At 44.5% G+C, this 24,461-nt stretch overlaps 1 protein-coding gene across 2 annotated transcripts in view; it reads left to right on the top strand.

The window, feature by feature from the left end:
- The window catches only part of adamts17 (ADAM metallopeptidase with thrombospondin type 1 motif, 17), a 524,080-nt gene extending 501,274 nt beyond the window's left edge, over positions 1 to 22,806 (top strand). For both annotated transcript variants that reach the window (XM_078241579.1, XM_078241578.1), the window contains exons 22-23: positions 21,786 to 21,963; positions 22,626 to 22,806. In XM_078241579.1, the coding sequence (XP_078097705.1) occupies positions 21,786 to 21,963; positions 22,626 to 22,777 (330 nt within the window). In that variant the 3' untranslated portion in view covers positions 22,778 to 22,806. The remainder of the gene's footprint in view (positions 1 to 21,785; positions 21,964 to 22,625) is intronic.
- Positions 22,807 to 24,461: the final 1,655 nt, after the last annotated feature.

Below are 24,461 nucleotides of genomic sequence, written 5' to 3'. Positions count from 1 at the left end.
ACCCGGGTCCTTATCAAATTTTATTTTATGAGGAACAGGGAGAGAGTGCAGATAAACAGGTTAATCTTATTTAGGTGGTCGGTAAATTAATGGAAAAGGTCCTGAGGGATAGGATTTATGACTATTTGGAAAGATGCAGCTTAATCCATGATAGTCAGCACGGATTCGTGAAGGGCAAATCTTGCCTCACAAATTTGATTGAATTCTTTGAGGAGGTAACTAAGTGTGTAGATGAAGGTAGAGCAGTTGATGTCGTATACATGGATTTTAGTAAGGCGTTTGATAAGGTTCCCCATGGTAGGCTCATGAAGAAAGTAAGGAGGTGTGGGATAGAGGGAAATTTGGACGATTGGATAAGTAACTGGCTATCTCATAGAAGACAGAGGGTGGTGGTGGATGGAAAATTTTCAGACTGGAGACCAGTTACCAGCAGTGTACCACAGGGATCAGTGCTGGGTCCTCTGCTATTTGTGATTTTTATCAATGACTTGGAGGAGGGGACTGAAGGGTGGGTCTTGCTGATGACACCAAGATTTGTGGAGTAGTGGATGAGGTGGAGGGCTGTTGTAGGCTGCAAAGAGACATTGATAGGATGCAGAGCTGGGCCGGAAAATGGCAGATGGAGTTTAACACTGACAAGTGCGAAATGATTCATTTTGGTTGGACAAATTTGAATGTGGATTACAGGGTCAACGTCAGGGTTCTGAGAAATGTGGAGGAACAGAGAGATCTTGGGGTTCATATCCACAGATCTCTGAAAGTTGCCACTCAAGTGGATAGAGCCGTGAAGAAGGCCTATAGTGTGTTAGCGTTTATTAACAGGGGGTTTGAGTTTAAGAGCCATGGGGTTATGCTGCAACTGTACAGGACCTTGGTGAGACCACATTTGGAATATTGTGTGCAGTTCTGGTCACCTCACTATAAGAAGGATGTGGAAGCGCTGGAAAGAGTGCAGAGGAGATTTACCAGGATGCTGCCTGGTTTGGAGGGTAGGTCTGATGAGGAAAGGTTGAGGGAGCTAGGGCTTTCATTGTTCCACTGGAGCAAGCTGAGAGGGAGTGATTGGAGGCAGCAGTGCTGGTGAGAGATTAATTGAATTGTTTATTTATTTAATTAGTCAGCTAGTGCGTGGTTTTTTTTGGCCTTTACTTTTGCAGTAGTATTTTAAATTTGAAGTGAAAACTGGAAGTGGGCTGCTAAGGAGTCTGGGAAGAGTTTTTATTTTAACTTTAAAAGTCAGTTACCTGGGAGGTTCCCCCTCATTGTTCCACTGGAGCAAGCTGAGAGGGAGTGATTGGAGGCAGCAGTGCTGGTGAGAGATTAATTGAATTGTTTATTTATTTAATTAGTCAGCTAGTGTGTGTTTTTTTTTTGGCCTTTACTTTTGCAGTAGTATTTTAAGTTTAAAGTGAAAATTGGAAGTGGGCTGCTAAGGAGTCTGGGAAGGGTTTTTTAAGCGCGTGAAGTATAAAAGGTAGGCTGCAGTATACAGCGGGCAGCGTCGGGAGTGTAGTGAATGGGAAGCAGAGTGTGAGCTATAAGGCTTTGGCTCACAGGGCTTAGGCAGAAAGGGCGAGCAGGGGTGAGTTTAATTCATTTTTGCTGTTTCTACCTGGTACTGGCAAGGTATCTAGAGGGGATGGGTGTGCAGGCAGTGCTATGTTCCTCTTGCACTATGTTTGAGGTGAGGGACGACGACAGTGTCCCTGCTGATTACACCTGTGGGAAGTGCACCCATCTGCAGCTCCTCCAAAACCGTGTTCGGGAACTGGAGTTGGATGAACTTAGGATCATTAGGGACGCAGAGGTAGCCATAGACAGAAGCTTTAGGAATACAGTTACTCCGAGGAATGAAAACAGATGAGTGACGGTGAGAGGGGCTGGGAGGAAACAGTCCGTGCAGGGATCCCCCGTGGTCGTTCCCCTTAGCAACAAGTATTCCGCTTTGGATACGGTTGAGGGGGATGACATACCAGTGGTGAGCCGCAGTGAGAGGATTTCCAGCACTGTGTCCGTCTCTGTGGCTCGGGAGGGTAAGGGGCAGAACGGGAGGGCAATAGTTATTGGGGACTCGTTAGTTAGAGGGATAGATAGGAGGTTCTGTGGCAGCAAAAGAGACTCACGGATGGTATGTTGCCTACCAGATGCCAAGGTCCGTGACGTCTCAGACCGTGTTTTCCGGATTCTGAAGGGGGAGGGGAAACAATCACAAGTCATGGTACATATTGGTACCAATGACATAGGTAAGAGAAGGGACGGGGATTTAAAGCAGGAATTTCTGGAGCTGGGCTGGAAGCTGAGAGCCAAGACAAAACATGTGGTCATCTCTGGTACGTTGCCGGTGCCACGTGATAGCGAGTTGAGGAACAGGGAGAGAGTGCAGTTAAACATGTGGTTGCAGGGATGGTGTAGGAGGGAGGGTTTCAGATACGTGGATAATTGGAACACATTCTGGGGAAGGTGGGACCTGTACAAACAGGACGGGGTGCACCTGAACCAGAGGGGCACCAATATCCTAGGAGGGAAATTTGTTACGGCTCTTCAGGGGGGTTTAAACTAATTTGTCAGGGGAGTGGGAAAAGGAGTTGTAGTCCAAAAGTCAGTGAGGGTGGTGAGGTATTGGGGAAGGTATCAGGGTCAAGGGTGGGTACCGGTAGACAGGAAGGTGGGTTGAAGTGTGTCTACTTCAATGCAAGGAGCATCCGGAACAAGGTAGATGAACTTGGGGCGTGGATTGGTACTTGGGACTACGATGTTGTGGCCATTACGGAGACGTGGGTAGAACAAGGACAGGAATGGTTGTTGGACGTTCCGGGGTATAGATGTTTCACTAAGTGTAGGGAAGCTGGTAAAAGAGGTGGAGGAGTGGTATTGTTAATCAAGGATAGTTTAACGGCTGCGGAAAGGCACTTCGAGGGGGATCTGCACACTGAGGTAATATGGGCTGAGGTTAGAAATAGGAAAGGAGCGGTCACGTTGTTAGGAGTTTACTATAGGCCCCCAAATAGTAATAGAGGTGTGGAGGAAGAAATTGCTAAGCAGATTATGGATATGTGTGGGGGTCACAGGGTAGTTGTCATGGGGGACTTTAACTTTCCAAATATTGATTGGAACCTTTGTAGGTCAAATAGTTCGGATGGGGCAGTTTTTGTGCAGTGTGTGCAGGAGGGTTTCCTGACACAATTTGTGGATAGGCCGACAAGAGGTGAGGCCACATTGGATTTGGTACTGGGAAATGAACCGGGCCAAGTGTTAGATTTGGTTGTGGGAGAGCACTTTGGAGATAGTGACCACAATTCGGTGTCTTTTGTTATTGCAATGGAGAGGGATAGGGCCGTACGGCAGGGCAAGGTTTACAATTGGGGGAGAGGTAATTATGATGCGATTAGGCAAGAATTAGGGGGCATAAGTTGGGAACAGAAACTGTCAGAGAAAGGAACTAATGAAAAGTGGAACTTTTTCAAGGAACAAATACTGGATGTCCTTGATAGGTATGTCCCTGTCAGGCAGGGAGGAAATGGCCGAGTGAGGGAACCATGGTTCACGAAAGAGGTGGAATGTCTTGTACAAAGGAAGAGGGCAGCTTATGTAGGGATGAGGAAACAAGGTTCAGATGGCTCAATTGAAGGTTACAAGTTAGCAAGGAATGAGCTGAAAAAGGGGCTTAGGAGAGCTAGGAGGGGACACAAGAAGTCCTTGGCGGGTCGGATCAAGGAAAACCCCAAGGCTTTTTACTCTTATGTGAGGAATAAAAGAATGACCAGGGTGAGGTTAGGGCCGGTCAAGGACAGTAGTGGGAACTTGTGTATGGAGTCAGTAGAGATAGGCGAGGTGATGAATGAATACTTTTCTTCAGTGTTCAGCAAGGAGAGGGGCCATGTTTTTGAGGAAGAGAAGGTGTTACAGGCTAATAGGCTGGAGGAAATAGATGTTTGGAGGGAGGATGTCCTGGCAGTTTTGAATAAACTGAAGGTCGATAAGTCCCCTGGGCCTGATGAAATGTATCCTCGGATTCTTTGGGAGGCAAGGGATGAGATTGCAGAGCCTTTGGCTTTGATCTTTGGGTCCTCGCTGTCCACGGGGATGGTGCCAGAGGACTGGAGAATGGCGAATGTTGTTCCTCTGTTTAAGAAAGGGAATAGAAATGACCCTGGTAATTATAGACCGGTTAGTCTTACTTCGGTGGTTGGTAAATTGATGGAAAAGGTCCTTAGAGATGGGATTTACGACCATTTAGAAAGATGAGGATTAATTCGGGATAGTCAGCACGGATTTGTGAAGGGCAAGTCGTGCCTCACAAATTTGATAGAATTTTTTGAGGAGGTAACTAAGTGTGTTGATGAAGGTAGGGCAATTGATGTCATATACATGGATTTTAGTAAGGCGTTTGATAAGGTCCCCCATGGTCGGCTTATGATGAAAGTGAGGAGGTGTGGGATAGAGGGAAAGTTGGCCGATTGGATAGGTAACTGGCTGTCTGATCGAAGACAGAGGGTGGTGGTCGATGGAAAATTTTCGGATTGGAGGCAGGTTGCTAGCGGAGTGCCGCAGGGATCAGTGCTTGGTCCTCTGCTCTTTGTGATTTTTATTAATGACTTAGAGGAGGGGGCTGAAGGGTGGATCAGTAAATTTGCTGATGACACCAAGATTGGTGGAGTAGTGGATGAGGTGGAGGGCTGTTGTAGGCTGCAAAGAGACATAGATAGGATGCAAAGATGGGCTGAAAAATGGCAAATGGAGTTTAACCCTGATAAATGTGAGGTGATTCATTTTGGTGGGACTAATTTAAATGTGGATTACAGGGTCAAAGGTAGGGTTCTGAAGACTGTGGAGGAACAGAGAGATCTTGGGGTTCACATCCACAGATCTCTAAAGGTTGCCACTCAAGTGGATAGAGCTATGAAGAAGGCCTATAGTGTGTTAGCTTTTATTAACAGGGGGTTGGAGTTTAAGAGCCGTGGGGTTATGCTGCAACTGTACAGGACCTTGGTGAGACCACATTTGGAATATTGTGTGCAGTTCTGGTCACCTCACTATAAGAAGGATGTGGAAGCGCTGGAAAGAGTGCAGAGGAGATTTACCAGGATGCTGCCTGGTTTGGAGGGTAGGTCTTATGAGGAAAGGTTGAGGGAGCTAGGGCTGTTCTCTCTGGAGCGGAGGAGGCTGAGGGGAGACTTAATAGAGGTTTATAAAATGATGAAGGGGATAGATAGAGTGAACGTTCAAAGACTATTTCCTCGGGTGGATGGAGCTATTACAAGGGGGCATAACTATAGGGTTCGTGGTGGGAGATACAGGAAGGATATCAGAGGTAGGTTCTTTACGCAGAGAGTGGTTGGGGTGTGGAATGGACTGCCTGCAGTGATAGTGGAGTCAGACACTTTAGGAACATTTAAGCGGTTATTGGATAGGTACATGGAGCACACCAGGATGATAGAGAGTGGGATAGCTTGATCTTGGTTTCAGATAAAGCTCGGCACAACATCGTGGGCCGAAGGGCCTGTTCTGTGCTGTACTGTTCTATGTTCTATGTTAATAGAGGTTTATAAGATGATAAGGGGGATAGATAGAGTGGACGTTCAGAGACTATTTCCTCAGGTGAATGTAGCTGTTACTAGGGGGCATAACTATAAGGTTCATGGTGGGAGATATAGGAAGGATGTCCGAGAGAGTGGTTGGGGTGTGGAATGGACTGCCTGCTGTGATAGTGGAATGCCTATCATTGGATAGGCACATGGAGCACACTAGAATGATCAGGAGTGGGATAGCTTGATCTCGGTTTCAGACAAAGCTCGGCACAACATCGAGGGCCTGTACTGTGCTGTACTGTTCTATGTTCACCACCTTGCCGGAAAATTCCAGACCCCGAAATATTGAGCTGCCAGTCCTGCCCCTCCCTTAACCATGTCCCTTTCCTTCCTAAATGTTGATTATCCTTGGATTTTCAGTTCCTAGTCTCAGTCGCCTTGTAACCATGTCCTCAGAATGGGAATTAAATCATAACCGTTATCTCTATTTCTGCCTTCAAACCCTCTACCTTGTTGTGCATGCTGTGTGCATTCAGATAAAGTGCCTATACTTTGTCTTTTTAACATTATTCCACACTCTGGCAAAGCATCTTTGACATCCTTATATTCTTCCTCACATTCTGTTGTCCAGTCTCATTACTGTTTCACACATAGTAAATTATGCAATTGCTTCAATAATGTAGATAAGTTAGAAAAACTTTGCCACAATAATTTACTAATTCTAGAAAGGGCCTCAATTGCGTCACATCTGTCAGACGTGATGCTTCTAAAATAGTATCTATCTTTTTAGGTACTTTATGAAGGCCTTTACTATAAATAATGTGACCCTAATACTGAACTGACGCCTGGAAAAAGTCATATTTTTCTTTCTTGATACACAGACCATATACTTGAAGATATTCCAGTGTTACTTCTAAATTATTCAAGTGCTCCTGTTCACTAGACGCTGTAATTAGAATATCATCTAAATAACATTGCACACCAAAGAAACCACTTCGTAGAATCATACAGTGCAGAAAAGGCCCTTCAGCTCATCGAGTCTGCACCAACATGCGAGAAACACGTGATCTCCCACCTAATCCCATTTACCAGTACATGGCCCATAGCCTTGAATGTTAGGACGTGCCAAGTGCTCATCCAGGTACTTTTTAAAGGATGTGATGCAACCCACCTCTATCACCCTCTCAAGCAGTGCATTCCAGACCATTACCACCCTCTGGATAAAGAGACTGTGAAGTTCTTGAGAAAATTGGCATAGGGAAGGACAAGGTATTGGAGGTGTTGGCTGGCTTAAAAGTGGATAAATCTCCAGGCCCAGATTCCCGGCTTGGGTCACTGTCTGTGTGGAGTTTGCACATTCTCCCCATGTCTGCATGGATTTCCTCCGAACGCTCCGGTTTCCTCCCACAATCTGAAAGACATGTTGGTTAGGTGCATTGACTCGAACAGGCGCCGGAGTTGGTATCAAGGGGAATTTCACAGTAACTTCATTGCAGTGTTAATATAAGCCTTACCTGTAACTAATAAATAAACGTTACTTTAATTGTGTCCCAGGCTGCTGTGGGAAGCAAGGGAGGAAACTGCAGGGGCTCTGACCCAAATTTTTAATTCCTCTCTGGCCACGGAGGAAGTGCCAGAGGACTGGAGAACAGCTAATGTGGTTCCATTATTTAAGAAGAGTTGCACGGATAAACCAGAGAACTAAAGACCTGTGAGTCTCACTGAAAAACTGATCCATTGATTTTTGGAATAGGGCTGGTGCAGGTGTTATTCCAAAAGGCAATCTTTTATAATGAAAAAGACTTAGAGTAATGCTGGTAAGCAATGGTTGAGATTCAGCTGCTGAATATGCCCAGATAGGCGTCTAGTGAACAGGAGAATAAATCTTGTTGAATTTCTGCCCACCTGATAACCCAGCGAACAAATCTTCAATTAAAGGAAGTGGATATTGTTTAGCACACAAACACTGATTTATGGTTGTTTTAAAATCACCACAAATACAAACTGAACCATCTGGTTTCATGACAGATACGATGGGGGTAGCCCAGTCACTCATTGTAACCGGCTCTAACACAGCAGTGTTAACACATCGTAATAATTCTTCTTCAACCTTGGGATGAATTGCATATGGCACTGCTCTTGCTTTGACACTTTTTGGTTGACTATTAGGCTTTATCTTGAGTTTCACTTGAACTCCCTTCATTCAGACAAGTGTCTCTTCAAGTACACTCGTATTTATCCAGAACCTGCTCGCTGTATGTCTGTCTTGTCATTGACCAGTCTGTTACAGTGCTCCAGTTAAGCTTCATCTTTTCCAACCATGATCTCCCAAATAGAGTTGGAAAATTACCACAGACCACACGGAGAGGCAACTCCTCTGTTTGTCCACGCAACTCTTACGTTTACCATGATGTAACCTTTTGACAGCACAATCTCTTCTATGTATATCCTTAAAATCACATCAGCTGTTTGTAAAGGAAGATGTTTCAGCTTTTGTTGGTATGTAGTCTCAGGAATTAAAGCCACAGCAGCATCAGTGTAAACAACTATCCTAACAGTTGTCCACTCAACTTCAGAATCACCCAGTATCCGTGAGATTCATCCTGTATGGATAAGACATTTAATTGGAGCTCTGCATCATATTTCTGGACATTCTCTTCTTCACAGTCATAAATCTTTTCTTCTATGTTGTAAATTGTTCTTGAAGGATATCCAGATTCTTCTTCTGAATATTCTTCTCAGGGGAAGCTGGTCTAGCCCAACAAATGCTTGCAGTGTGATCTATTTTGCCATAGTTTTTGCCTGACTATACTTGTTCCAGCATTCACTCACTGAATGGCCCATTTTGGGTACATCAGTGACATGCTTGTTGCTGTTTTGACTTCTTATGGGCAGTTCCCAATTTGTGAAGCTATTCATTCCTGCTCAAATTGTGAAGCCTCTTTAGCAGCCAGTTCTGGCGACACTGCGATTTCTACAGCTGTCAACAAATTCCAAGCAATCTTCTTTAAATTGTCTAATTTGTGGTCTCCAAAATGAGGCTATCTCAAAACGTATCTCCTAATGACTCACCAAACTCACAATGTTGTGCCAGGCTATTCCCATTGATTTCAATTTTGAAAAAACACCTTGATGCCACACTCAGTCAAATGCTGCCCTGATGTTAAGAGCAGTCACTCTCAACTCACCTCTGGAATTAAACTCTCTTGTCCGTGTTTGACCAAGATTGCAAGAGGTAGGGGGTATACAGGGAACAACGAGGATGACTGAGTGTTTAAAATGGAAGTGATGAGGGAAGGTTAAGACATTTGGATCTGGACAGAAGATGACAGATTCTCCTCCCAACGCCTATCTGGGCAAGCAGCTTTATCCTTTGACCCACATCATGCCTGTACCCACATCCAGTTTCTTGCCTCGGTCTGTTGCCAACAGAACCTGCCTTGGACACAAAGCAGAAAAGCAATACCAGCAGCTTTTGCCGTAGTATGCTGTGACTAACATCCACAATATGGAAAAACATCTGGTACAAAAATAGATCATAATTTCCAGCCTTGCCTAAGCAATCAATGACTCTGTGATCAGTTACACCGAGCAAGGTAAGCATTTCAAATTATAACCCTTCCATCATCTACCCTGCCTTGAAGACACAAATCACTCTAAGGCTCGGCATTATTCAGCTGAAATTCACAAGAAATACACCAGATGACTGCTTTGTCACTTGCGATGAAATGCAAGGCTCGCTCATGCTTGACTGAGTGTTTTTACACCCAAATCATTCTCAGCGGGAGACTGCAAAAACAGCATCAGTTGACATTGAGATGCGGATGGATGGCTCACTGCCAGATATTCCCCACCAGGGAATCTGGCTTTACCGTGGATAAACATCTGTCCTGCAACGTCTAGAAGATGATCCACTGAAATTTGGCAGATGTTGAAGATTATTGACGCAAGCAAAATGTTCAATTTGGGGAAGATTTCAAATACCAGGTGACACATCAGAGCTCAGCAAATTATTAGTAAGAAGGGAAGGAAGGTAGGGCTTCCTCAAAGTGTAGTTCCTGAGATTGTGTGGAAATTCTCCTGGTCTGTTGCTGTAACCAGTGAAACCTCATGTTCCCTGATGTTGGTACAGTTAGAGAATAAATGATTGTGGAATGTGATTATAAAGTGCAGCAGACAGTGTGCTGCATTTCTGAAATCAGAAGTGATTGAGAAATAAGCTCAGAATTCTGGTCTATGCAATCAACCTCTTTGGGCAATTGGAGGTCACCACACGTTGCGCCCCCATCAGCGCGGGCCGTGCCCCCATCAGCGCGGGCCGTGCCCCCATCAGCGCGGGCCGTGCCCCCATCAGCGCGGGCCGTGCCCCCATCAGCGCGGGCCGTGCCCCCATCAGCGCGGGCCGTGCCCCCATCAGCGCGGGCCGTGCCCCCATCAGCGCGGACCGTGCCCCCATCAGCGCGGGCCGTGCCCCCATCAGCGCGGACCGTGCCCCCATCAGCGCGGGCCGTGCCCCCATCAGCGCGGGCCGTGCCCCCATCAGCCTGCGTGTCCATAATAGGACTTCAGTTTAATGTCTTATCAGAAAGACGGAACTTCCTGCAATGCAGCACTCCCTCAGTACTACACTGGAATAGCAGCCTAGATTTTGTGCTCAGATCCTTGGAGTGCAAGTTGAACCCATAAACTTCTGACTCAGAAGCAAGGATAATAGCAGCAGATATCTTAGTGTTAGCACCCTAAGGAATTGAAGGGAGGTGCAGAAAAGAGACAGACTTTTCAAGGTAAGGCTTTGTATGAAAAAGTAGTAGTAGTTACTAATTAAATAGTAAATACTACTCCAGTACTACATACTATACTACAAAGGAAGGATGGCACGGTGACTCAGTGGTTAGCACTGCTGCCTCACAGCACCAGGGACCCGGGTTTGATTCCAACCTTGGGTGACTGTCTGTGTGGAGTTTGCATGTTCTCTCTTATTTACAGTCCAAAGATGTGCAGGTTAGGTGGATTTAGCCATGCTAAATTGCCCCTTAGTGTTCCAAGATGTGTAGGTTAGAGGGATTAGCCATGATAAATGTGTGGGGTTACGGGGACAGGGCAGAGTAAGGGTAAGACACTCTGGCAGAGAGTCAGTGCAGATTCGCTGCGCCAAATGGCCTCCTTGTGTACTTTAGGGATTCTAAGATTCTATAATATATACAAAAATTCTAAACTGATACAGAATGTACCAAGTAAGAAATCAGAAGTGTAACTCAGAATTATACAGAGTATATAATGATTCCATAGTCTGGAGGAGGGAGAGCATTTACTGCATTATAGGCTAACTCACACAGCCTCAATCCCCATTGATTTCGTATTTCAGAATAACTGGAGGTCACAACTTGGAATAGGTGGTAGGTATACAGATGCACAACAGCTCAGTCTTCATGATTGAGGTATTGCTGAGCTATTTAGAAAGCAGAGTTTGAAGACAGACAACTGCAACAGCTGTTAGAGAGTGCAGTTTTGTCAGAGCCATTAAAGTTTACACTCAGGAATAGACCTTTCAGCCCACCATGTTCTGTAGGCTCTTTGCTAGATCAGTCCAAACTAACCACACTCTCTTCCTATAGCCCTGTATCCTAAAAGAGGTGATAACATGTTTAGCCACTCACTCTGTTAAACCACTGTATAATCCCAAACCCTCTGCATACAGAGATGTGTTGTAACCTCCCTTCTTGTTAACCTAATAACGTTTAAGTTAATGACCTCTCATCACTAACTACCCAGGCAGAGGGAGTGGAATTAACTCAAAGTGATTAGTAAAACCATTCATAATTTATTATTACAGTTTCTGATGGTAATTGAGATTATTCCATTGTTCTCCTTACACTCACCTTATGGGAAAAAAAGTAAGGGACACGATTTAAAAATCATGGGTGTTCCATTGAAGGCAAAGATTAAGCGACATTTTTTTCTCTGAGGGTTGAAATTCTCTTCCCCATAGTGCTCAAGGCAGGGTCATGGATATGTTTAGGGCTGAGTTAGAATGATCCTTGATTGACAATGGGTATGGGGGTGTGGGGGTGGTTAAACAGGAAAATAGAGTTGAGACCACAATCAGACCAGCCAGGACCTTACCAAATGGTGGAGCAGGTTCAAGAGGCCGAATGGTCTACTCCTGCTCCTATTTAGTATGTTTGGTGTTTTGTAGTGTTAGATCAACTACTCATATGGAATCGTACTCATGAGAAGAATGCAATGACCAGACAGATAAGTATGTTTATTCATACATACCATGTCTCTCTTCGTAGTTCAGTTACTCCCTAGCCAAACCTGAGTTAGCAAAGCATCAGACATCATCATTCACACTGAAACAGGCACCAGTACAGGTACTCACACTGAGAGATTTTAATTTAACTTGCCCTTTACGAGACTGTCAAGACCTGGTGTAACGGTGAATTTTCTGTCCATTGAAATTACTTAATCCATTGGTTAATCAGCCTCTATCACTCCTGCCACCCACAGAGTCCTTGCTGTGACTTTGCATATGTAGCATAAAACGCACACGCGCACACACACACGCGCACACACACACACAAACAGCACAGCAGTGTCATGAAACCCAACAGATAAAGGCACTGGAAAAACCTATTAACTCACTTGCACTGCATAACTCAGTAAAATGGGTTCATCTTTTATATAAAATCAAAATAAAGTGTTGGGAAAGTTCAGCAGGTCTGGCAGCATCTGCGGAGAGAGGATGTTTTGAGTCCAGTATGACTTTCCTTAAGAATTGAAGAGAGATGGATGAGTTTTGTGCTGTTGAAAAAACACCATCACATTTCTCCTTCTCTGAAGCCCTGAGGAAAAGTCATCCGGACCTGGAATGTTTACTCCGTTTCTCTCTGCACAGATTCTGCCAGACCCGCTGAGTTTTTCCTGCATTGTTTTTATTTCAGATTTACAGCATCTGCATTATTTTGCTTTCACTTTTATTGTATTTCCCAGTTTTTTAATTTCGGCAGGAAACAATAAAAAACTGGCCAACTGCAAGATTTATTAAACTGAATCCATTTTTAATGTTTAATATCCAAGGAGAGGGAAGGTTAGATTTCCTGTGTGGAGAGCCTGGCCTAACAGCTGTACATGTTGGAGGATCATTAGTCAGAAAATTGGCCCCATTAAGTTCCCTGTTAAAAAATAAACCGTTAAAGTGAAAAGTAACTCCAACATTGTGAGTGTGATCAGTGGGCAGTAATCGTACTGAGCTCAGCAGAATATTCATGTGTCCCGCTGCTGAGTGCTAGTGGCTGGAACCGTCTGTGACTTGCACTTATTCAGGGTTAACCCAGCTCAGTGGTTAGCACTGCTGCCTCACAACACCAGGGATCCGGGTTCGATTCTCGGCTTGGGTCACTGTCTGTGTGGAGTTTGCACATTCTCCCCGTGTCTGAGTGGGTTTCCTCCAGGTGCTCCGGTTTCCTCCCACAGTCCAGATTAGGTTGATTGGCCATTCTAAATTGCCCCTTAGCGTCAGGGTGACTAGCGGGGTAAATGCGTGGGGTTATGGGGATAGGGCCTGAGTGAGATTGTGGTCAGTGCAGACTCGATAGGCCGAATGGTCTCTTTCTGCACTGTAGGATTCTATTAAGCTTATCAGTGTTGTTGTTAAAGGTATCAGCTATGGCTCAGTGGATGGCACTCGTGAGCATTGGGGTTGGATTTTCTGATCCTGCCCCAAGCTGGCATCATGGCGGGAGGGAAGGGAAAATATTGTGGGAGCTAAAAAGTCAGTTTCCCGTCGTGGTGAACGCAGGTTGTGGTTGTGCATTGTTGCCCTCGATGGCAGCGTGCTTTCCCCGCTTGTCAAGAAGTCCATTGGAATGAATTAGAATAGCATGAGTGCTCGTTGTCAAGACAGCTTGCCAGAATCATGCCCCCACACTAGATCAAATTGGACTGATGTGATTCATAACCACACCTGCTCTTCACCGATTACTTTGAGGTCTGTTTGCCAAGAGAGTAGCAGGTGTCTGGAATGCACTGCCAGGGATGGTGGTGCAGGGGCATTTAAGGTTCTTTTAGATAAGCACATAAATATGCAAGGGATAGAGGGATATGGACCAAGGGCAGGCAGAAGGGATTAATTTAATTTGGTGTCATGTTCGGCACAACATTGTGGGCTGAAGGGCCTGTTCCTGTGCTGTACTGTTCTATGTTCTAACCTTGTGTCACTGAGTGCTCATCACACTGCGCAATTCCACATTGTGGCCTGTGGAGGGTTACAGAAGCAAGGGGCTAAATACCAGAACAGTGCAAGGTGGGGGTGGGTTATAGTGTGCTGCTGAGCAAGGACTTGACTGGGGAGGGTGGAGAGTGGGAGGGGAGGGGGTGGGAAGGGGTAAGGGAAAAGGCTGGAAGGAAGAGGAAGACCAGGGAAGACTGCATTCACCATATGACTGGGGGCTGGGAGAGGTGAGGGGGAGAAAGCATCTTCTGGGAGAGAGGCATAAGTCCGATTTTGCCACATCATTCGGTGCCAATTGTGGTTTTATTCTTATTGTAATTTTCCTTGTCGCAGTTTGATGTCACTGAATGGCTTCCTCAGCCATTTCTGAGGGCAGTTAAGAATCAAAGTCATTGCTGTGGGTCTGGAGCCACATGTAGGCCAGACTGGGTAAGGATGGCAGATTTTCTTCCTACAAGGGCATTAGTGAACCAGATGGGTTTTTACAGCAATCGATGCTGGCTTTAATTTATTCCTAGTTATTTGATAACCTTAATTCAAATTCACAAACTGCCATGGATTTGAATTTACATCTGGAGATTATTAGCCCAAGCCTTGGATTACTTGTCTAGTAACATTACCTCTGTACCTTATCCGACCATTAATACATCATTGTTTGTGGAAACTGGTTTTTCACACATTGGATTCGGCATTTCCGACATTTGGACAGTAACTACATTTCAAACATACTTCATTGGCTGTACAGTGCTTTGGGACACCCAAAGGACAAGTTAGGTTCTATATTAATATATTCTTTTTAGCTACGTCCTGCTAGCAAATTGCTGCCTTGCTATAGAACATTACAGCGCAGTACAGGTCCTTCGGTCCTCGATGTTGCGCCGACCAGTGGAACCAATCTAAAACCCCTCTAATCTACACTATTCCAATATCATCCATATGTTTATCCAATAACCATTTGAATGCTCTTAATGTTGACGTGTCCACTTCTGCTGCAGGCAGGGCATTCCACGCCCTTACTACTCTCTGAGTCAAGAACCTACCTCTAACATCTGTCCTATATCTCTCACCCCTCAATTTAAAGCTATGACCCCTCGTGCTCGCCATCACCATCCGAGGAAAAAGGCTCTCACTATCCACCCTATCTAATCCTCTGATCATCTTGTATGCCTCTATTAAGTCACCTCTTAACTTTCTCTCTAACAAAAACAGCCTCAAGCCCCTCAGCCTTTCCTCATACGATTTTCCCACCATACCAGGCAACATCCTGGTAAATCTCCTCTGCACCCTTTCCAACACTTCCACATCTTTCCTATAATGCGGCGACCAGAACTGTACGCAATACTCCAAATGCGGCCGCACCAGAGTTTTGTACAGTTGCAGCATGACCTCCTGGCTCCGAAACTCAATCCCTCTACCAATAAAAGCTAACACTCCATACGCCTTCTTAACAACCCTATCAACCTGGGTGCCAACTTTCAGGGATCTATGCACATGGACACCCAGATCCCTCAGTTCATCCACACTACCAAGTATCTTACCATTAGCCCAGTACTCTGTATTCCTGTTACTCCTTCCAAAGTGAATCACCTCACACTTTTCCGCATTAAACTCCATTTGCCACCTCTCAGCCCAGCTCTGCAGCTTATCTATGTCCCTCTGTAACCTGCCACTTCCCTCCACACTGTCTACAACTCCACCGACTTTAGTGTCATCCGCAAATTTACTAATCCATCCTTCCACGCCCTCATCCAGGTCATTAATAAAAATGACAAACAGCAGTGGCCCCAAAACAGATCCTTGCGGTACACCACTAGTAACTGAAGTCCAGGATGAATATTTCCCATCAACCACCACCCTCTGTTTTCTTACAGCTAGCCAATTCCTGATCCAAACCGCAAAATCACCCTCAATCCCATGTGTCCGTATTTTCTGCAAAAGCTTACCATGGGGAACCTTAATTCTTTAATTAATCTCTGCTGCTTTAATTCTTTCAACAAAGAAAAACCAGCAGAGATCAGAGGGGCCAAGTGGCCTGTCCATGCACAGTGACATTCTACAATTTTAGGATCTCTCTGGTAATATTTAAGCCACATATAGTTATTTATCAGACTGATGTTACACCACAGATGTGATATCATTAAGGTCAGACCAGAGTGCAAAATAGCACCATCTCCACTCACCCTTCAGGAAGCACTTTACAACTTGATAAAATCATATACAATTTATATCACTTAAAGTGGGGGGAGGGTGACAATTTTCTGTTTGCAGTGATTTGGTTTGAGTGGAATAGTCTGATAAATAAGGTGAAATAAAAGCAAATTACTGCAGATGCTGGAATCTGAAATAAAAACAGAACATGCTGGAAAATCTCAGCAGGTCTGACAGCATCTATTCTCTCGCCACAGATGCTGTCAGACCTGCTGAGACTCTCCAGCGCTTTCTATTTCTGTTTTGATAAATAAGCTGGTTCATTTCAGTCGGTTATTTTGAAGGGAAAATGTCTCATTCATTCCCTGATCTCAGCAGGTTGTCTGAAGGTCTTCATCCTGTCAGGGAGCAGTGGGAAACCAGTCTGTACTGGAGCAGCTGCTATTCATTGAGACAGAAGTGATGTTACAGATTTGCTGTTTCTTTCTTTGGTTGTAGCAGAGGAGTTTATATATTCCGAGCATCACCCACAGCTGAAATAGCACTCACGTCACTGCATCTGAGAACTGTGTCCCACTCCACTGCTGGAGCCTCACCTACCCCCTCAGCAGCGAGAACCACAATTTAAAGTCATAGAGGTCTGCAGCATAGAAAAGGCCATTCGGCCCATCGCATCTGCTCTGGTCTGATCCCACTTTCCATAACCATACCCTTTTATGCCTTGGCATTGCAAATATACATCTAAATTCTTGTTATGAGGGTCTCTGCCTTCACCACCCTTTCAGACAGTGAGTTCCAGACTCCCACCACCCCTTGGGTAAAGAAGTTTTTCCTCACATCCTCACTAAACCTCCTGCCCCTTACCTTAAATCAATATGCCATTTATAACCTTGTCATCCCAACCCCGTCACATCCTCCCACTCCCACAGTATTTTCATCACTGTGAGATGTATAGAAGGCATGTTCTGGGTCTGCTGTCTCCTTCAGCAAGTCCATGGTAAGGAAGCATGCGGGTGGCAAAGCAATCTGGTTAAAAACCCCACTTCCCTTCACTGGCATATTGGCACAGCTCAATTCAGGGTGGTAAATCCTCTAGCCCTCAAATCTCACTCCCCTTCATTCCCACCCACCTCCCATTCTCCCCAAACCATTTCCATTCCCCTTCATATCTACCCCTGTACCCATACAATACCCCTTCTGTTACCTAAAATGACTCTCCATTCTAACTCTAACCTTATAAAAGTATTAATAAGTCACCATCATTCATTGTATCAATGAATACAACTTTAATCTTCTTAACACTGATTAATCTTGCCCAAATTAACAATCAGGCACTGAGAAACCAGATCAAAGAAACAATAACTTATTGCAAGGTAGTAAAGATGCTAATTAAACAAAGCTAACATTTCCCTTCAAGCTGTGTAAACAGGCCAACTGCTGAGCTGAGTCCAATGGCCATTCTTCGAGTTTAACCAAGCATTCATAATGAGGCCATCTGGAAATCAGATACCTGGCCATCTGTTGAAACTGTTTCTATGGATACATGTTCATGAGGGGACATAGGGAATATGACAGAGCTTGGAGGGGACATTGGCAAGAGCTTTTAACCTTAACTGTCAAAAGATTCCTGACTTCTCAGCAGGCTTCCCCTCAAGGTTCGCAAACTAACTTAACCAGGCAGGGCTCCCTCCCTTCAGGAACCCATCCACTGCACAAGAATGCCAAAGAAAATAAATTTGTTTCTCTGGCAGGGATTTGAATGTGATCCCAACATCACTTTAAATGAGCATCGAGTTGCAACCAGCCACGATTCACAATCCCATCAAAATGGTGGGCAGTGGGAACTGTTGGTGAAATTCAAAATTGCAGCTCCACGTTTCCAGCCCAGATTTCCTCCAAGTCAGGAGATGGAAACTCAGCTCCTTAGCACAAACCCCAGGCTGACACTCCAGTCCTATCCTACAGTCTGGGATGCCACCTTTCAAATGTGATGTTAAACTGAGGCCTTGCTGCCCACTCGAGAGGATGTAAACCATCCCATGGCCATTATTTTATCCCATAATAATGATCCCATAACCATGAACTAACTCTGGCTGTTATCAGATTGCTGTTGTGAGAGCTTGCTGTGTGCAAATTGGCTTCCATCTTCCTACTTTCCAACAGTGATTACATTTCAAAAGTACTTCATTGGCTGTAACTTGCTTTGGGAGTTGCTGCGGTGGTAAAAGAGGCTGGATAAATCCTCATTGTTTCTGTTTTTTATTATGTCATTAGGACATTTCAAAGCTGATTGGATGGCAATTTAAGTGCAGTCACTATCATTATTTAAGCAAATCCAGTTTGTGCACAGCAAGAGGTCATGGTTCAAATTCTAGTCTTGCGTGTGTGACATCAGTCATTTCCATAAGTGATCTTTGCTTTAAATTCATGAGTGTTGACCTACATGAGGTAGGTTAGCATAGCATCGGGGTGTAACGATAGAATCTCCTTCTTATCTGGAAAGATTCTCATATTTTTTGTGCATGTATCTCTTCAATCATTGACCAAAACGACAAGTTTGGTTTAACTCACAAGCCTTTTGTCTTCACAGTAAGGTGGACACAATGGTACGAAAGGCCTCTCTCTGTGCTGTAAAACTTTAACATGCAGAGAAATCGATATGGAGCAAGTTTATTTGTTCAGTTGACATAACTTAAATTTGTGTAATGGTATAAAGAACACGCAGGCAACCTCCACTTCAAAGGGTCATCCTAGTTAACTTAAACAGAGTAATCACTCCATGTGATGTTCTACAAGCCAGAGCAGAACTTCTCTCCCCATTCTGTCTTCAGGAACCTTTTCTAACCACCTGCCCATGCAGCTCCTCTTTTCCAAAAGCTCAACTGTTTCCTGCTGTTCGTGCTCTGCTCTTAAAAGCCTCTTATTCTGCGTCAGAAAGCCTATTCCTCTCAGAAAGCTAAAGGTCAAGAGTTTGACAACAAAATGGTTTATTGATTAATCCCTGGAGGAAACAACTTCCAATCAGCATATTATTCACCAATTTTCAACAGAGAGCTGCTTTTCCTTTATTTTGTGAGAATTCACATTGCTTTCAAAAACCCAACATTAATAATAACTCTTCTCCAACTTCCTCCTCAGGAAAATGATAAAACAATTTCGAAAGGTGCAGCCACCAAGATTAATTGGGATGAATGGCCAATTAACCAGAGTGCCTCTTTGTTTCAGTCTCCAGGCTGTGGTTTAGGAGACAGTCAGCATTTCAACCCCTGTTTCTGCTTCAACGAAAACCAATTTGGATCGCTGGACCAGCATTCCCAAATAAGTTGAGTTGGAACAGGAAAATGTTGGAAGACAGGATTGGTTGGAGTGCAGGATTGGGACCTGTTGGAATCAGACAGATTGATTGGAGGTCACAACCAGAAATTGCTGGAACTAATCAAACCACCATCACTTTCACTCTCATGTTTTTGCCTATAAAGTTTTATGAGCGGACACTTTTTGAATTGTACTTACAGATGTGTTCATTTAGTGTTTGTCCCAAATAGGTTATATGCAATAAATAAACAGTTCTTATGCAGCTTGTAAATGCTTTTAATCTTCCTCTGAGGAACTTTGTGGTGAAATTTCCAAGTATCCAACTGCGTACACTTCATATTTCTCATAAAAGATCACCTTTTTTTGTCTCTGGAAATACTCAGCGGGTCTGGCAGCATCTTAAGGAGAGTAAACAGAGTTAACGTTTCGAGTCCGTTTGACTCTTCATCAGAGTTAAATGTGTTGGATAGTATACTGGAGCTGGGAGAAAGATGTAGCAAGCTTAAGAACAAAAGACAAATGGTCTGGTTGCGGGGGGGTGGAGGATTTTTTGCATTGAGACAAAAAGTGTTTGGGCTTTAAAAATGGGGTTTAAGATGGAGTGGAAAGGTCACAGTCTGTAGTTGTTGAACTCATGAGGGCTGTAACGTGTAACATTTTATTGGCTGTCCATTTCGTTTTCTCAATGGGTAATTTAAATAATCAGCGCTCTCGCCATTCTCAAGGTGACATGGTCTGGATGAATGAGCTGAATTAGTCTGAAACGACAGAATAACAGAATCAACCTGGGTTACTCATCATCCGTCTACTGGTGTTAGCTCATTGCACCCACACTGTCAGACTCATTAGGATAGGTTTTACAAACTCACCATCTCGACAAAAGCAGTTATCAAAAAACATTGGTGATCTTCATGCCATAATTCCAATTCATCATTCCCGCTGCAATAGCTCCAGCACCAGGAGCAGGGATTGGGAACCTTTTCACAGTAACTTCCCAAGTCAGTTTCCTAATTTAACCCACCAGTTCCTACTATATATAAACACAAAGTGCTGAAAATACATTTCATTCTGCATTAGCAGCATGGTGGCAAAGTGGTTAGCACAGCACCAGGAACCCGGGTTCAATTCCAGCCTTGGGTGACTGTGTAGAGTTTGCACATTATCCCCCTGTCTGCATGAGTTTCCTCCACGTTTCCTTCAATCATTATTCATGTAAATTGAGTTTGTGTCTTTGTGCCTTGTTTGTAATCAGAACTCCCACCCACCTGACGAAGGGACAGCCTGTTCCAAAAGCTAATGGCTTTTGCTACAAATAAACCTGTTGGACTTTAACCTGGTGTTGTTAGACTTCTTACTGTGTTTGCCCCAGTCCAATGCCGGCATCTCCACATCATGACTACAGTGATGTTCCTCAGGGATCAGTGCTGGGACCTTTGCAGTTTGTAATATATATCAATGATTTGGAGGAAAATGTAACTGGATTGATTAGTATGTTTGTGGACGACACAAAGGTTGGTGGATTTGCGGATAGCGATGAGGACCATCAGAGGATACAGCAGGATATAGATCAGTTGGAGACTTGGGCGGAGAGATGGCAGATGGAGTTTAATCCGGACAAATGTGAGGTAATGCATTTTGGAAGGTCTAATACAGATAGGAAATATACAGCAAATGGCAGAACCCTTGGGAGTATTGATAGGCAAAGGGATCTGGGTGTACAAGTACACAGGTCACTGAAAGTGGCAATGCAGGTGAAGAAGGTAGTCAAGAAGGCATACGGCATGCTTGCCTTCATCGGCCGGGGTATTGAGTTTAAAAATTGGCAAGTCATGTTGACGCTTTATAGAACCTTAGTGAGGCCGCACTTGGAATATAGTGTTCAATTCTGGTCGCCACACTACCAGAAGGATGTGGAGGCTTTGGAGAGGGTACAGAAAAGATTTACCAGGATGTTGCCTGGTATGGAGGGCATTAGCTATGAGGAGAGGTTGGAGAAACTTGGTTTGTTCTCACTGGAGCGACGGAGATTGAGGGGAGACCTGATAGAAGTCTACAAGATTATGAGAGGCATGGACAGAGTGGATAGTCAGAAGCTTTTTCCCAGGGTGGAAGAGTCAATTGCTAGGGGGCATAGGTTTAAGGTGCGAGGGGCAAGTTTTAAAAGAGATGTACGAGGCAGGTTTTTTACACAGAGAGTGATGGATGCCTGGAATTCGTTGCCGGGGGAGGTAGTGGAAGCGGATACGGTAGTGACTTTTGAGGGGCGTCTTGACAAGTACATGAATGAGATGGGAATAGAGGGATACGGTCCCCGGAAGGGGGGGGGGTTTCGTTAAGTTGGGCAGCATGGTCGGTGCAGGCTTGGAGGGCCGAAGGGCCTGTTCCTGTGCTGTAATTTTCTTTGTTCTTTTGTTCTTTGTTCTGTTTCTCTCTTTACAGATGCTATCTGACCTGCTGAGTATTTCCATCATTCTGTTTTTATTTCAGATTTCCAGCATCTGCGTGATGCTGAGTGTGACTAACTAATTGATGTTTACCCCGTATGTTGCTGTGTGTTTCAGTGTTCCTCCACATGTGGCAAAGGCCTGCAGTCACGGGTGGTTCAGTGCATGCACAGAGTCACCGGTCGCCATGGCAATGAATGCCCATCTTTAAACAAACCAGCAGCTTACAAGCAATGCCATCAGAAAGCCTGCAACGACAGTATCAACATCAACACCATCACCTCGCCCAGGCTTGGTGAGTTCCACTACCGTAACGGGGTGTTATAGAGAGAGCTGGTAAGATGTGAACCAGAATCCTGACAGGTCATTAGGGGAAAGGGAGATTAACGCTGATACAATACACAAACATGACCTGATCTTCACCCCAAAGTAAAATATAGACTGCAATCAGGAGGGATTTATGTATATTTTAATACACATAGTAATCGGGATGTGTCTGGGTATATATAAATGCAGAATGTGATTTGGTCAGGCTAGGTGCGTGTATAAATAAATGCAGACTGTGGTTGGGATGAGTTTGAATATATTGTAATACAGACTGTAATCAGGATGCGTCTGTGTATATATAATGGAGACTGATTGGGATGAGTTTGCATAGATTTGAATACAGGTTGTAATCGCAATAGATCTGGGTCTAAATAAATGCAGATTGTGATCAGAGTTGACCGAACCTGTGTATATTTAGAACACTAAATGGTTGTGGGATAATTGGAACTCTTAAAACTGAGCTCATTAGATTTTTATTCATTAAGGGTCTCGGGGGATATCGAGCAAAGGTGGGTAAATGGAGTGTGAGCTATAGATCAGCTCAGTATTGGACAGTTTGATAAAGTTAGAGACAGGAAGTCATTGCTTCCCATTAAGAACATTTTGTGACATTCTGCCTTACTTTGCCAGCTGCCTTGACGTACAAGTGCATGGGAGATCGGTGGACAGTGTACTGCAGGGTGATCCGGGAGAAGAACTTGTGTCAGGACATGCGATGGTACCAGCGCTGCTGCCAGACCTGCAGAGACTTCTATGCAAACAAGCTGCACCCTGACAGCTAATCGCAGCTTTCACTGCAGCGTGAGATAAGTTAAGAGGAGCTTTACTCCGTCTGAGGGGGTGGGGGGGAGGGGGGGGGTGTTGTACAATTTCTAAAACTGGAAGAGAGCAGTGCTGGGGCATGCTGTGGGCTTCACAATATTGTTAGCCACATTCTTGCACAAGATCTCTGCGGTTTTGGATTGTGTCACGTAAACTGCTGTTCCAGCGTCAGAAGCCAAACCAGTGACCTTCTCAAGAACTGCTGCCTGTGGCTATTCTGTGATTCTGCGTTTACCCAGTACCTGCAATTTGAGCAGCCTGACTTTATCAATGGGGAAGAAAAGCTTAAATCATCAGCCTCCGTTTCCCTAATCACAAAGGTGCTTAGAATCCCTCACTGCACATTTTTGTGGAGTTTATATCATGGACCTGATTTGTTCTGAAGAAGGAAGCAGAGGACTGAAGAAGCTGGAGAAGCATCGCTTCAGTGGACAGTTCAGGTGGAGATGTGTTTCGAATGCCAATCCACACTTGTCATTCTGGATTATATGAATAATGTAACAAGTCTCTCCATCCAGACTATTGATCAAACCACTTGCTTCAGGAAAACAATTGCAACTTGATAACTACATTTATAGCAACATGCGTATTTACGGTTTTTAGCGATACAAAGACAAACTTGAATGATCCTGTTTAACCTTTTCACTACTGTTCCAGGCCACTCTTCCTGTTTGGTAGCATTAATCCCGTGAGTGACTAAATGGGACCACAACAATGCAGTTTAGGGAAAGCAGGTGAAGTATATCTGACGTTACCACTTTGGGTGATGATCAGAAGCAGTGTTGCTGTGAGAAGAAGCAGTAAACTAACTCTCTTCCATTTCCCCATATTTTTGGACAATACGCTTGTGGACTAGGTTGAGTGTAGAGATTGGGTACATTGCCGTACGAGGGTTTAATTTTTGAGCGCTAACAACCAGACGCTGGATTTTCCTCTTTTGTGAGCACATGACTATTGTGTGCTGGCTCCACCCCAGCATGGCGGCCATCAATGTGACCTTAGTTGCCTCACACCAAACAGAGCACTCTGGGGAGGGGACACATGGTAATTGGGATGTGTCTGGGTATATATAACCATTATCTACAAACTTACCAATTAGATAGCATTCCCATTGAATGGGCACTAACTGAGAAAAAATGGCTCCCTTGGCATGAAAAGGTGATGATGCCAATGGTATCATTTTCCCATTGAGAGGGACATGCTGATCTTGACTCTGTTGGCCGTTCCTGCACTCCTAGGTGAACTTTATGCTCCTAAGCAATATGAGTATCAGTGACGAGTAGAAACAGTCACAGATTGTATTTATTTCTTGCATTTGTCACTCTGCATATGGGTTGTGGAGTCATTGAGGTCACAAGTGGACATGAGGTCATTGAAAGCTTCAGTTGTATGGAGATCCATGTCTTAGACACAGCAATCCCAGAATACAGCAATGGGCTCGGTCCAGTTTTCCAATAGATGCTTCATTCCTCTGTTTTGATTAGGCGACAGGAAAGCTTATCCTCCAGGCCCTTTGATTAGGCTTCGTAGCAGCTTTTAAAAGACTGCAATCCACCATAAAATATTCCTTAGGCTGCACCTTCCCAACCCCGGACAAGAACAGCAGATACAAGGGAACATCACCCCCTGGAGATTCCTCTCCAA

This window comes from Mustelus asterias, chromosome 24 (genome assembly GCF_964213995.1).
Source record: "Mustelus asterias chromosome 24, sMusAst1.hap1.1, whole genome shotgun sequence".
NCBI classification, from domain to species: domain Eukaryota; kingdom Metazoa; phylum Chordata; class Chondrichthyes; order Carcharhiniformes; family Triakidae; genus Mustelus; species Mustelus asterias.
The sequence above is the reverse complement of the archived record's forward strand: the minus strand, read 5'-3'. Positions and strand labels throughout refer to the sequence as shown.